At 36.1% G+C, this 14,433-nt stretch overlaps 1 protein-coding gene across 4 annotated transcripts in view; it reads left to right on the top strand.

The window, feature by feature from the left end:
• The window catches only part of MEIS1 (Meis homeobox 1), a 131,651-nt gene that overhangs the window by 45,631 nt on the left and 71,587 nt on the right, over positions 1-14,433 (top strand). For all 4 annotated transcript variants that reach the window (XM_063443783.1, XM_063443784.1, XM_063443785.1 and 1 more), the window contains exon 8: positions 13,746-13,891. In XM_063443783.1, coding sequence (XP_063299853.1) covers positions 13,746-13,891 — 146 coding nt within the window. The remainder of the gene's footprint in view (positions 1-13,745; positions 13,892-14,433) is intronic.

The raw sequence follows: 14,433 nt of genomic DNA on the forward strand, positions 1-14,433 counted from the left end.
AAATAAAAAACATATATAAATATGATAGATATTTTGCTCCAGAGCATATGCTCTACCTACTTTATAATCACATCTTTAAAGTTCAGTTGATAAAGTAAAAACACTATTTTATCATAAGTAAAATAGTTAAATAGAAGTAAAGCACTATTGCCTGTGCTACTGCACAAATGTTTACATTTACTAAAAGTACAGATTTGTTTGAATGTAGAAACAAGTAGAGACAGAAATGATGTTGTATTTCTTTTCTAAAGGCTTTAGGCCTACGTTTGTGAGGCACAGATCCTCCATTTTGAGAACACGCAGACTCCATTAGCAAAGTGTAGTGGAACGTTTACATACGTTTGTTAAACAGTATCACTCAGAAACAATAAAACAATACATTTATAATATGTTGAACAGCTACTGTAACTAGAAACCGTATTTTAGTTGTAAGGAAACACGTCAGCTTTATTCAACAGGGCTACATTACAATACGTGGAAAGAATTAAGCTATATTTCTCAAAATTAGTTTTAGATTTAATTGTGCCTTTTACAAATGAATCCTTTCAATAGAAGTTCCTTTCAAAATAAATAGCTAGTATGTTTATATTACGTAATTAGCAACCACAATATTTTTTGTTCATGGAAACATTTTTCAATAGTGTGCAGTTAGCAAAAAAATGTTCTTTTTTGTCCTCATGTGATGTTCACTCCGTTTTTTTTTTCGCCATAGACTGAGATTGCTAATCGTAATGTAAGTATTCCAGCTGTTTGCTAAGGACTACGTTTTTTAGATGCTCAGTCAACTGTATGGTCAAAGCAGGCAACGTACAAGCTGTAGTCTAAATGGAGCTGTCCAATGGACTGTCTCTATTTTTATAAGCTTTGGTCTTATCAGTCTGAGTCTATTCAGTGAAATTTATAAAGTGCTTTACACAAGACTATCTCTGAGAGATAATTATAATTTTGAAGCGTTCATAAATATATATATGTAAATGTTTCCATATGCCACTAGAGCAAAACATATGTGAAATTTCATGTGCTCACTTTTAGCATAACAGGGGGAAGCAATTTTGTTTTGCACTCTTCACTTTCCTGCTGAGTTTTGCACAGCAGAGGACAGTCTCCTGCAGAGGAAGAGAGAAGTGTAAAAGGAAATTGCTTCCCCCAGCCCGTACAAAATGAAGACATTTAATTTCAACAAATACCTTAAGTTCTGTTAATATCTCTTGGATGGCATATTGTATATTCTTGCTATTGATACATGGCAATTCTGAGAAGACAGAAACAATACATGTTGAGAGTTTGGAAAGATAGTAAAATAGAGACTAGATAGGACAAGAGACTATTTGAAGATACATGCGCACACTCAAATGTTACTAACAACCAATCATCAACTATTATTTTCAGCATGTTCCTCTTATCTCCAGAAAGAGGAAGCAAATGAACCTTGTTGACATCTTTTTATCCATGCTGGATTTAATTTAGAAATGTAAAACTAAAAAAAAATATAATGTTCAATGTAAACTGTCGGCTTTTCCTGAATGTCACTTGTGAAAAAGTAAACAGTTAATGGCAGCGCCAAAATTAATCCTAAAACAAACAGTTTGCAGGTACTATAATATGCTTACGCCAAGGTACAATTTATGATGTTCCCATATTTGTATGACAAAAATAGTATATCTGCCAAAACATAGAATTTGGGAGCATATTTGCAAAAGTTGCCCTCAAAAAAAGACAAATGAACTAGAGTGGATTTATGTATAGATTTTGAGCAGTTCATTTATTTTGTTAATGTGAGGCTACGTTGAAAAAACAAATCAAAAATTCATAGCAAATTTGGAGGCTCTTTAGAAAGTGGTAAGGGGAATTTTGAAATATTTAATTTTTTCCCCAATACTAGATGCAAAAATGATAAAAAGTCCACCACTTTTAGATTTTAAACTGAAAAGTATAGCGTTAAAACTGTACTGATTATGAAAATTTAATTTGAACGGAAGATCACACTTTACATGAGAATGGTGTTTGTATGATTCATATCTGAGAGATTTTAATAGTCCAAATTTAGATTTGAACTGATTACATCATTACATTATTACAAGTTGTTATGATATACCAGCTCCGTGAAGCTTGATGACACATTTTTAAGACTACTTGAGCAGAAATGATCCCCCTGGAGGTTGCTTGCATCACATAGTGCCACATTTCTTTCTCTTTCACCAGTAAACAAAAATAGCTCCTGAAACGTAATAAATGAACACAAACCTTAGCAGCAAAAATATAAAAAATATAAAAATGATCTAGTGTTATAAATTGGTTACAGTAACATTTATGATAATCTCTCTTGTTCCTTACTCTGCCACCTATGACTATGTATGGGGCTTTTGCTTTTGACAGTGTCTGCCTTTTGCATATTTGCCAATGTTTCTGGTAGTCGTTTGCCCTTTTTTTTTGAGAATGCTGATGTCCCATTTAGTCGATTAACTTTCCTCTATCCGTTGCATCTATTGCGGTCACTTAAATTTTGTCTAAGCGGTCACCATTCTTCGATTTGCACAATATAGCAGTGGTGTGCCAACTACTTTTGTCGTTTGTCAAAAGACCACTATGAATTGTCATGTCTTTGAAGAAGAGGATGATCTTCTGCAGGTGTATTGCAAAAGTATAAATTCCTTCTTTGTCCGAGCAGTTTTTCCTGATGTATTACAATTCTTAAAGCAGAAAATAGTGTCTAGACTAATGTCTTCACGAAGTATGTTGTCAGTCCTAGAATTTTTCTGGGGTCCTTTAAGTTGTCCACTTCAAAATATCACAAAATTGTCCTATTACATCTATACTTTCTGCTTCGGGATGTAATTGTAACCATCTTATGTCATCAAAGCTGTTGAGTCTGCTCTGTTTTTGCTGAATGCTCAGTCATTTGTTTCGTTTTGATTTTCACAAATTCTGCAAAACACTTTCTATTCACATTTCTTCAGCCTTCTCTCTTAGTAATAATGGGTACTAACTGCTTAGTTATTTATTTAAAAAAAAATCACTTATATCTCCGAAACCAGCCCTTTGAATTCTGTGATTAGTTCTTCTACCACTTCTAATTTCTGTTTTTTTTTTCTTTGGAAACAAGCTTTTTAAGGTCACGATAGCTTTAACCCCTTAAGGACCAAACTTCTGGAATAAAAGGGAATCATGACATGTCACACATGTCATGTGTCCTTAAGGGGTTAAAATGCTTAGAGCAGGTTCTCCGGAAACCGTATGGTTAGTGTCTTGGCTACCATTTTGTTTTCAGCTCTTCCTTAATTTCAGCCCATCTTCCAAGATGTAAATCAATAGATAATAACCCTACTATATATGCTGTGTAAGTATGTTGTGTAGGACCCTGTCCATATCATCCATTCACAGCTGTTACAATGTAATTACCCCAAAGAGTGCAGTAGTTCGATATTAAAATCAAGCAGACTTAAAAAAAAAAAAAAAAAAATACAATGTAAGCGAGTTTTAAGGATACACAAGTTTTTTGAGCAGTAGAGCTCCCCCTGCAGGTTACTTTTGTCATATATAATAACAAGGTATTTAACCAGGAAAGGTACATTCAGATTACTCTGGTTTCCATGGATTACGATTGCCCAACATCCAGGGGTTGTTACCCAATTTAATGTTATTCATTTTAACTACCTTGGAAAGATGAAGAGTTGAGTCAACCCTCCAGGGTTGAACAGATTCTACTGATGATGCATTAGCCCACTGAGCTACCTCGCCGGCATAAATTGCTATATGATTTTCAAAGCTACCCTAACAAAAAGTGAAGGATTATTACACAAATTATGGAACATAAATAGTATGATTTCTTTTTTTATATTGTAGCAAATTAACATAGTTAGTCTGCCATGCTTGGTTGAGAAAGTCCCATTTACCCAAAGAAGGTGGCCCTAAAAAGTTCTTCACATCTTAGGGTCACATGTGATTTTTGTTGATTTAGTTTTTGCCTATTATTAAGAATAAAATTTGACTTTCAAATGGTTAACCAGAAATGCTTTGAGGTGTGGGGGTGTGTGCATATGTGTATTATTAAATATTTTTTCCCTCAATGCACTTATCATTGCAAGAAACATTTTCATACAATAATTGTAGAATCCTCACATGTGTTAGTGATCATGTAGAAAGAAAGTCAAATTCTTTGCAAACTTACAGAACCTATTACAGTGTCAGGGAGTTGCACTAGCTCATAATTATTGTATTGATTAGCAACAAACTACTTACATTGGCATTCACCTTTTGACTTTGAAGTCATTAATAGGTGGTTCTATATGCATCTTTACCTTCGGATCGTTCAATCTGGAGAATCCTACCCAAGTGTCAAAGAGGGAAATCCCTGATGTATGCACTCTTTGGTGTATTTAAATAATGCCTTCATTAAACTTTTAAACAAAACGGCTAATTGTTTCCCTTTTAAATTAACTTGCATGTCAGCAAGTGGAGTTAGTGTGACACGTACGCAGCATGTGAGAGCGTAAGAACGAAGTTGCTAATGAAGTCTTGATTTGGCTTAATAGAACCAGAGAATTGCTGCCGTGTCGTGGATTTGAATAGGTATAATGAAAAACCCTGAAGACTGGAGGGATGGTTAAAAAGATGGGTATCGTTTTTCTTATAGATTTGCAAGACCATGAGTCTGTTTCCTTTAATTAAAATAGCTCGGCATCTGCTCGGCTGAAAGCTTTCTTTATAAGGAAAACATTTTTGTAAACAGGTAGGGGGACCTATGTGACCTATTGTGTTAAGTTTACTCAATCTAGAATCAACATCAGAAAGGAAGAGCATTGACTAGGAGATACTGCTAGAATGAGCAGGGAGTACACAATCACCGCAAATATGCTGGCTGTTTTCTTAACCATTGTTCCTTATCAGCAACTGATTAAATGGTTTTTTTTTCCAACTCTCTTCCTCATTTAACATTTTGTGATGTGTTTCCCCTGTGATGCTTACATTTTAGAATAGGGCACTTTCTGCTCTTAAAAGTACTGACTGAAAACAGATAGGATACGGATTATGCTTTTGAAGCATCAGACCTTCCGGCAGGTGCAAATTTATGGAGATGGTATAAATTTGAAACCATCGGGTCGTATAAATCACGACAAAACTGGCGGAACTCTGGGGCAAAGTGCTAGCTTTGTAAGGCATATCCAGATAAACAAATTGTATATTGCTGCACAGTTGTTCCTGATTTGCGTTAACATGCATGCACAACAACATGAAAAATTCTTTACTTTTTACAGGACAACATGGAAACTTTTTAACTTGATGTAGGACAATTAATTTGACATATTGAGAGAAATATTAATATCAGGGAGAGTTTCACCCATCTCCACCTACTAGAACTGACACTTACACACAATTATAGCACGTCCGTCCGTAGTCAGTTTACCAGGAGTATGTGATCTAGCTTGTGATGTCAGTAGGGTGTGGGTGTGGGTTTGAGTTTGAGCTTACGTCAGTTAGGAGAATACAAATATTCTATTCTTATTCTGTTTGTCTGGAGAATTCCAGTGCAGCTTAAGTGGCGATACAGCTCTAGGCAAGGATCTATGACTGGAAGTAACAGAACATAACTTATGTACAGGCCACGTACTCCTTATAAATTCAAAGTTTACTGAGTATTAGGGCTGGGTGGAACTTACTCACTAAGAACAGGGTGAGAGTTCAGTTATAAGAGTTCAGTTCTTGAAGAACCCAACTCGTTTGTGTTCCTACATGGGCATAATTGTCTTGTCTGTCTTTCTCCCGACTCATTAGCCTTATTCACTAAATTCTAGTGAATTCAAAACCGACATGCAAAATTTAGGCTTAAGCAGCCATGTTGTTGCCAAGTTGGAGCTTTTTTCCACATCCTATTGTTTTTGGCCTACAGTAGCCTAATTAGTGAATAAACTCCTTTATCTACAAGTCAACAGTTCCCTAGAATATTCTCCCACAAAGAACACATATTTTACTGATATCTCCAATTAATTTCTCCCAACTCTCATGTTCCTTTGGACAGGTGACCCCATAGATATTGGTCCTATGAGTTAATCGGTGAAACATATTCAGGGAATGAAACATTTTTAAGAGAACTCTTTAACATCTCATTAGGTTTGGTTGAGGCTTTTTTAGTTCAAATTATAAAGTGTAAGGTTTTATAATATCACAATCTGATTTTTATTTTCTCTCAATTTGAAGTGTGACTTTGAGATTTGCAGAGTGCATTTTTTGTAAGCCTCTTGTTATTGCGGTTGGTGATGCATGGATTTCCTGACTTTTTAACAGTGCTTCTTAACTCTGCCTAAGGAACTGCTCCAAGAGACGTGGGCTTTGGTGTGAAATCTATTTACTACTGCATATTCCCTATCATTAAATTTCAGGAAAATCCTTGAAGACAGAGGAGATTAATTTGGGGGATATTACATATTCAGGGAATTAAATATATTTTATATAGTATTAATATTATTGTTGGCATTTATGCAGTGCCAACTTATTCTGCAGTTTTTACAATTTTATTAAGAGGGGAATTTAAAAACAACATAGAGAAACTAATATACATTTTGACATGATAAATAGGTTGAAGAGGATCCTGCCCGAACAAGCTTACAGTTGTTCAGGACATGTTTTTAAATAAACACCCAACTTTATTTGTTTATTTCGCAAAATCTATGAGCAAGCCAAATATTTCAAATTACGTTTATCCCAATATACTGCCTTGCATTATTATATACAGAGGTTCTGTAACCCAGGCACTAGGGGCTGTCCTTGGCATAGCATTTGCTGTGTAAAACCCTTATGATGGACTATGAACATGAATGTAGAAAAGCCCATTCAAGACCATCATTGCCTTCCAGAGTTGTACAGATGATGTGGAAGTGTATCTTGTTGAACATTGCGGTGGCTGCAGAAGGACCCGTTTCTGGTTGCCTAGTCAATTTTGTGTCTAGTTTGGGTCTGGGTGTCAAGTCTGTGTCTAACCGTTCAAAAGCAATTTGACAGAAAACTGGAGAACAGCAGCTTAAGACTTCTTGTACCATAATTTCTACAATAAGCTGTTTATAGTGCTTAGAGTGCCCCTTTAAGAAAGATAAATAATTCGATATGTAAACTTGCATGGCATTCGTATACCCACTGAACAATAATATAATGCTTGGAGTGAAATATTTATTTAGATAAGTTTGTAAAATATTTATATTGAAAGCTGTGACACGAAGTGTTTTCTTAATGACCAATTTGAATTTTATAAGACATATGCAAACATTGTAAACTGTTCCCTTAAAAGCAGAATTCGGGTTACTACTAGCCAGCGATTGTGCTATTTCAATAATTGTAATGCGTGTTTACAGGACTTTATAAAGGAACGTTATGCACAATTCATCCTGCTTACAATAAGTTAGACTGGGATTCTGTCCAACATATAAACAAACACATACAAAAAAAATGTAAATTTCTGTTTATAAAAACTTTTTTCTATATATAAACATTGTATAAATAAATTATATTTAGAATTTATTCCCATTATAAAAAAGTATGCCAGCCTTAAAAAATGTTTTAGTTCATATTTATTTCTATGCTACACAATTAAATATATATTTTTATATTTATTTGTAATATTTTGTATATCAATAGCAGTAACTATGATGATTAAATAAGACCCAGTTTCTCTGTTTTTATGAACAGTACTCTTCTGTTTTGATTATGATTATTTGAAAACAATATCGCATATTTAGGGACGTATTTTTTCTTTTCTTTTTTTTTTTACATTATTATTTAAAAAGATTAAATAAAAATACAATATTCTTCTCTTAGTTCAGTCCATTATGTTTTGCAGTGGCCATTAAATAATGTTTTATGTAGTCATGTGCACTTTATTGAGCCTCTGCAGCTGTGCGTGGTCCGAACACCCCCCACCCAACAAAGTGGGCCCCTTTTTCATGGTGAAAATGACTGTGCACCACTTAACTCTTTAACACATTACACTTTACTAGTTTTAAGCTCTTTTTTACAATGTCTTATAAAAATGCCCTCAGCATGTTAATAGTCCTCCGAGGGATTGCTCTTGCATGGCACTTTCATCCCAAGTATTAAACCCACTACTTAGCCCGTCTTCTTAAACTCTTGACTCTGCTACGTTTATCTTTTCACCATTACCACATTGAGCTCCCACTATTTATTATATGAAGCCATGCTTGAATCACTCAGTAAATGCTGAAGGCTGGATTACAGAGACACTGTTGGTGCTAACAACAAAACACAAAAAGGACACATTTTGTATGTTTACACTTCTCGAATCTAGAAGTGCTTTTGTTCGCCTCATCCAGAGACAATAAAATATGAATTTGCAAATATATTAGCAGAAATGCTCAAATTTATAATAAGAAATTATGTACTGACAAACCTGTATATACACACACAACAATAACAAAGCAATAGAGACAAATGTCCATTTATACGAACAAAATTCACAAATGAACATTTTGTAGGATCAAGCTTATATCTGTATTTGTTTTGTTATTGTTAATTTTAAATGTATATTTGTGTGTTCAGAAAAGGGTGTCACTGTAAAGCAATGTTGTTTCTGTACTATACACTGTGTACCCTATCAACAGGTTTTGTTGCGTAGAAACCACTTGGATAATCTTGTTGGTGTACATACATCATTCTTTAAACTGATAAGGAAAATACTGGGGGGGGGGGGAATTGTCATGACCTGGAAATTTTTATTTGAAAAAGGTTCCTCACCCCCCTCTTCCACACACAGAAATGCCATTAGACTGTGGGAAGGAAGGTTGTAGGAGGGGAGAGTAGCTTTGACCTGTATGTGAGAGACCCCTGCTGACATGGGCCAGTTTGACCTATTGAATGGTCTGAATGCTATAAATGCTGCTTTATCCTTTCTTGAAAGGAACAAGATAGCATGTCTTAAATGCCTGGGTGTGCTTAAATAGGCATCTATGGGACATTTGATTTGAGTGTGTTTGAAATCTGAGCCCCCTGACAGCAAGGGAGGTTCTACAGGTCACCTGCGTTACTCCATAGGGATACAGCTAGGTCTCCAAAGAAATTGGCCATAAAGAAATTGCAGCAGAAATCCCTTTCTTTCTCAGTTGGCCTCTTGCACTAGATCGTGGCACATACATTTTTAGTAAAAAAATTTTGGGAAAAATATTATATGAAAGAGCAAACGGCACTGCTGAAAGGTTTGACAGTTTGACACATGGAGGAAAAGGTTTTGATAGCTTGGTAACAGAAAATAGGGGTCTTTGGCTTTCCTGATGCTTGTTATAGGCTCAGTGTTTTTTGTTTTTTTAAAATAGTGTCTAGTTGCTGTGCAGAGTTCTGGCGCTGCAAGCAATTTGACAGGCAATGAGTTTGCTTCAGTGATCCTATATCCTTTTAGACTAATTTGTGAAAGCTAAAAAAAACAACTAGCACCTTTTTGGATATAACAGTAAAAAAAAAAAAAAAAAAACCATCACAAAACAGAAACGCAGGTATCGCCAATTAAAGTGTTATTTCGAATGTTCTTATCAGGACAAATTACCTTTAACTTCTCCGATAATGTCATGGAGTGCCTAAAGTGAAAGAAAGAGGTAGCTTCCATGCAGACGAGATCTGAGAATACAAAACTCATCTGGGACTCAAACAAAGGTAGTGTGAAGCAGATCTGTGCATTGTAATGTTGCATATGTGCAACTGAAATGGAAATTTTTTTGTAAAAAAAATGGGCAGACTCTGTCCAGGATAGCCAGGGGCAATTTCTAAGAGCCTCTGGCCTCTCAGTCACTGGCCTACTAGTTAATTGCCACACGGACCTCATGACACATGGGCAGATAATATGACATTTTCAGTTTCTGTCACTAGCAAACGCCACAACGTGGCTTGCACTAGTTGCTAAGAAGCTGTCAAAAACCATTAGCGGTTGCCCAAACTTGCCCTGTGGCATTTCCTCATGGCATCAGCAAAACGAGCATAAATCACCCAGTGGAGCCTACTGCTATACTAATGAGGCTGTAAGCCTGTTTATGGACTGAAATCATTCTTGTGATTATTTCCACCTTTTCAGTTTGCCTTAATAATTTGCCTTTCATTTGGCAGCAGGAGAAGTCAAACCTAGGAATCGAGTCAGTCCTGACATCTTTTAGGTTCGATTTATTTATTTATTATGCCAATTGTTGTCCCTCTCCACCGTTATGTGATTTACTGGTGGACCTCCAGGTTAGTTCGACGACAGTCCTGCAAAAAACAAAACAGACAAACATAACTCTAGAAAAATGATTTACTTGTCTGCGGTTTAAAGATCCACGTGCGTCAGTGGCCCTTTGCAAAGCTGTGACGTAGAGCTTTTGATATATATATATATATTTTTTTTAAAGTAGGGAAATAGATCAGTGAAGCTACATCATACTTCTAAATGTCTACTATTATCAAAACATTCCCAGCCAAAAATATTCCTCCTTGTGTTTGCTTTTCTTTTCTCTGTTTCCCTAACTCACGTTGGACAGGACCACGGTTTATTGTTTTAGGCTTTTCCGAACACGCATCAGTATTTACACTGCATTGAAGGCATTTGCTTCCAATGAAAATCTTGTCTTAGATTACAGCTCAGCAGTGTAATTTCCCTCCCAGATGGGAGCAAAGTAGCTGTATTTGCCTAAAAACAGTAGGAAGAACAAACTGTGCATTAAGCCTGGGCTGTTTTTGGCTTGACCTAATGATGTAACCGAAACCTTTTATTTGTGATAGGTCATTGCCAGGGATTGAAGGAGGGGTCTGGCCAACGCTTGAAAGGTTTCTCCCTTATATTTACATAAGTCTTCACTTTACAAAATTCTGTTCCTAATGCTTCAGCTCTCATAGAAGCAGAAATAAACAGGAAAGGTTCTGGTGAGTGTTATACGTGGAATGTAGAAAGACCTTCGTCTCCTAATGGAGTATATAATTCAGGTGCCCTTAAGGCATGCTTTTAGAAATTCTTTTGCCCGAGGTAATGGGAAGCTAAGACTGTTTTAAAGCCTTGATTATCTATTGATGCGAAAAGATGGATAAAAAGTCATCTCTGTTGGATTGTAGTAGATATTTCCATAAATAATCAATTGGCTTATTTTTTTTTGTTTAAGTAAAGTTGATACTGCCTTTTGAAGTATTTAAAAAAAAAAGTATAATATAGATATATATGTGTGCATATACGTGTGTGTGTGTGTGTGTATGTATGTATATGTATATATGTAAATGTATTTACTAATGGGATTTGCGACAAACCGTTGTAATAAATTCAAAGTTGCTGCTGTGGAATCAACAAAGGTAGTTTTTGTTTTCAGATGGTGTCTCTGTAGCATATAAAGAAAAGGCTCATTGAAATTTTAAGTGCATATAATCTAGCGCCGTGTATTGTGCTGCTTGCACGCAGTTTGATATATTCCAAATTTGCAGAAAATAAACAAGCCTGCAGAAACACGAAGATTTTCATCAATTAGTGAAAACAAACAACCATTATCAATTATAAATAAAATAAAAACGTGAATAGCGTGATAAACCTCAAATACCTTTTTTTTGTTAATTTTTTTTTTTTAAATCATTAAATGATGCAAAACTATACATTGGTAGTTTTCAGTGAAATTTCCAAATAGATATTTTCTAAATTTGGGTTTAAATTTAACCCCTTGAGAGTGGATCAGTGGATTATATAAATACTGGAGTAACAGAGCGTTGCAACCCACTCCCCTGAAATAGTTAATGTTGCCATGCACATGTTATTGGATGCCCAAGACATACCTGTTCTTCTAATCATGACAACTAAAGTTAATGATTTGCCAGTGCAGATTATACAAGCATAACATTGAAACTGTGTGTACAAAAATAAAACCCTTCGGTGAAAATGTCTTAGAATCATCATAAACTTCTCCAGTAAACCAACCATGGATGAGTGTTTGACACGTTATAGTAAAAGCTGATGTGATCCCAGGTTGTGTTCATACATAATTAGTAAAGACCCGCCATTGGTGGTCCCGGGCAGGGAAAGGAGAGATTTACTTACCTGAACCTGTCCCTCGCAATGCACTGCTATCTTTTTCTTGTCAGTCTGCGCATGTGTGAGAGTGCTGCATCTAGAATGTAAGCTCATTGAGCAGGGCCCTCTACCCCCTCTGTTCCTGTACGTCCAGTTGTCTGGTTACAATTACATGTCTGTTAGTCCACCCATTGTACAGTGCTATGGAATCTGATGGCGCTACATAAATAATAAAATAATAATAATAATTGAGGTCTGTGGAGGATCCCGCGAGACTGCGTGATCCTCCATAGACACAGCGAATGTCTCTGCAGCCGTCACTGGTGAAAGCTAGGAGATTGACACTTATAGCCAGTGGTAGCTCCGCTCAGTGACAAGAAGTGTCAGGCATAGGAAATATACTGAAACAATGTAATCCTGACTTTGTCTCACTATATCGTTTGACTGGGTTGGAATTTCAGTAAAATTCCATCACAGTCAGTATGAGTATTTCACGAAGATATTGTCATTATGAAATGCTAATTTTGTAAGTGGGTGACAGTGCCACTTTCCGAGATGCATTTCGGTGTTCCTGGCCTAAACACCCACATAGTGCCTCTCTCTCCCGCTCATAATGATTTTATTTTCCCCTAGCCCCTTATTTTTCAGTGTATTTTTTCTCTCCATGATCCCTCCATGCAGTATTTCATTAACAGAGTAGGGACAAATTTACTGCCGTCGGCTGCTGCTGGTAGTGTGACTCCTATTAGTCGCTGGCAGACTGAACTAATCCACCCCAAAATTCACATTGGCACATTACAGTGTGCAATACAGGATTTGAAAACGAAATTTTCCTGTTGAAATAACAGGTAATTCATGTAATATTGATATTCTCAATCTAATTAAAGTTTCAGATCACACTGGGGATATTGATATAATATTCTGTTGTATATTGTTGTAATAAATGGATTCTACTCTACTTAGCTGCCACGTTTTCGCAGAGTGATCCCAAACGACTACAATGAAACTATGAATAAATGGATTCTTAGACATCTTTTAAAAGAGTCAAAAGTAGCTATGGTTCCCTGCCAACATTACATGGTTAATAAATGTTTTTAAAATGGGTTGTAATTACCTTGGTTTCTACACACCTCTAGTCCAGCCCCACTTCACACGTGTGGCTAAACTTGAAATACCCTTCTGCATTACATATATTGTGTCGCTATTAGGAGTTACTTCATTGGTTGAGAAGCGTCAGCTGATGTTGCCAGACAATAAATTCTATCCAAAGATGGACAGAATTGATATCCTAAGTGAAAGGGACACTTATGCTTTAAATACATCTGTGATGAGGGGCTGGACTTGCAGGCCTTTAGGGGACCTAGGTAAATGTCTAACTGTTCAAAAGTGGATTGATGTTTGGCCATCGGACAGGACACCAGGCTACATCTGGTCACTACAGCTCACTTGTAGGGCCCCTTCAACAACACACACGATATATATCGCGATATATAGATTTATGGTTTGCACTATACAGTACAATGCATGGAAATATGTTATTGTTACATGCATACATCTGTGTGTGGTCCATCTCTACATATTTATATCTCTTGACTCCTCGTGTATAAATATCAGAGAGGATATCCTACATTTATGGCATTTTAAGGGTTTACAAATTAGTTGTTCTGTCTGATTTATTTGTAATCTATTTTATAAAAGCATTGATGGTAATCACTGTCCATTCTTTTTGTCTTCATAGGTGATGGTTTGGATAACAGTGTAGCCTCACCCAGCACGGGGGACGACGATGATCCAGACAAAGACAAAAAGCGTCATAAAAAACGTGGTATCTTTCCAAAAGTAGCCACGAACATCATGAGGGCATGGCTATTCCAACATCTAACAGTAAGCTAATTTCCTGCAATCTTTTTAATATATTCTGTGTGCCAGTCAAGTGCCCTCTTTTCTGGTATGATACCACTGTGCATATAGATATTAATAACACCGTTACGTACTACAGAAAACATTCTGCATGGCTATAGAATCTATAACATATAACTTTATAAAATAATAAAACTTATCTCTGTATAAAGCTTTATAAACCATATTATCTTATCAATAAAAAAAGGTATTGCTGTCATAGCTTTTTTTTTAAATAAAATATAAGCAGGCTTTACTGATCCCAGAGGGAGATTATATTTTAATGACTTTGCTTTTGGACAAGAAAAAGAGCATTAGGTATATTTGTGGTAGGGAAAAAAATGCCGTGATAATGAAAAGTCGCTTATGGTGTACTGAAACTGTTGTTTGGGTAGGCCTGTAAATAAAGAGGGCCCTCGAGGGTGGAGATATGAGAAAGAGGGGAGTGGTGGGTGGGATGAATCGAATGGTGATGGCCCAGATAAGGGGATTGCCCGAGGTTAAATAGCTGGGTAATTCCTCCCACA

The sequence above is a fragment of the Pelobates fuscus genome, chromosome 2, assembly GCF_036172605.1.
Source record: "Pelobates fuscus isolate aPelFus1 chromosome 2, aPelFus1.pri, whole genome shotgun sequence".
Lineage (NCBI taxonomy): Eukaryota > Metazoa > Chordata > Amphibia > Anura > Pelobatidae > Pelobates > Pelobates fuscus.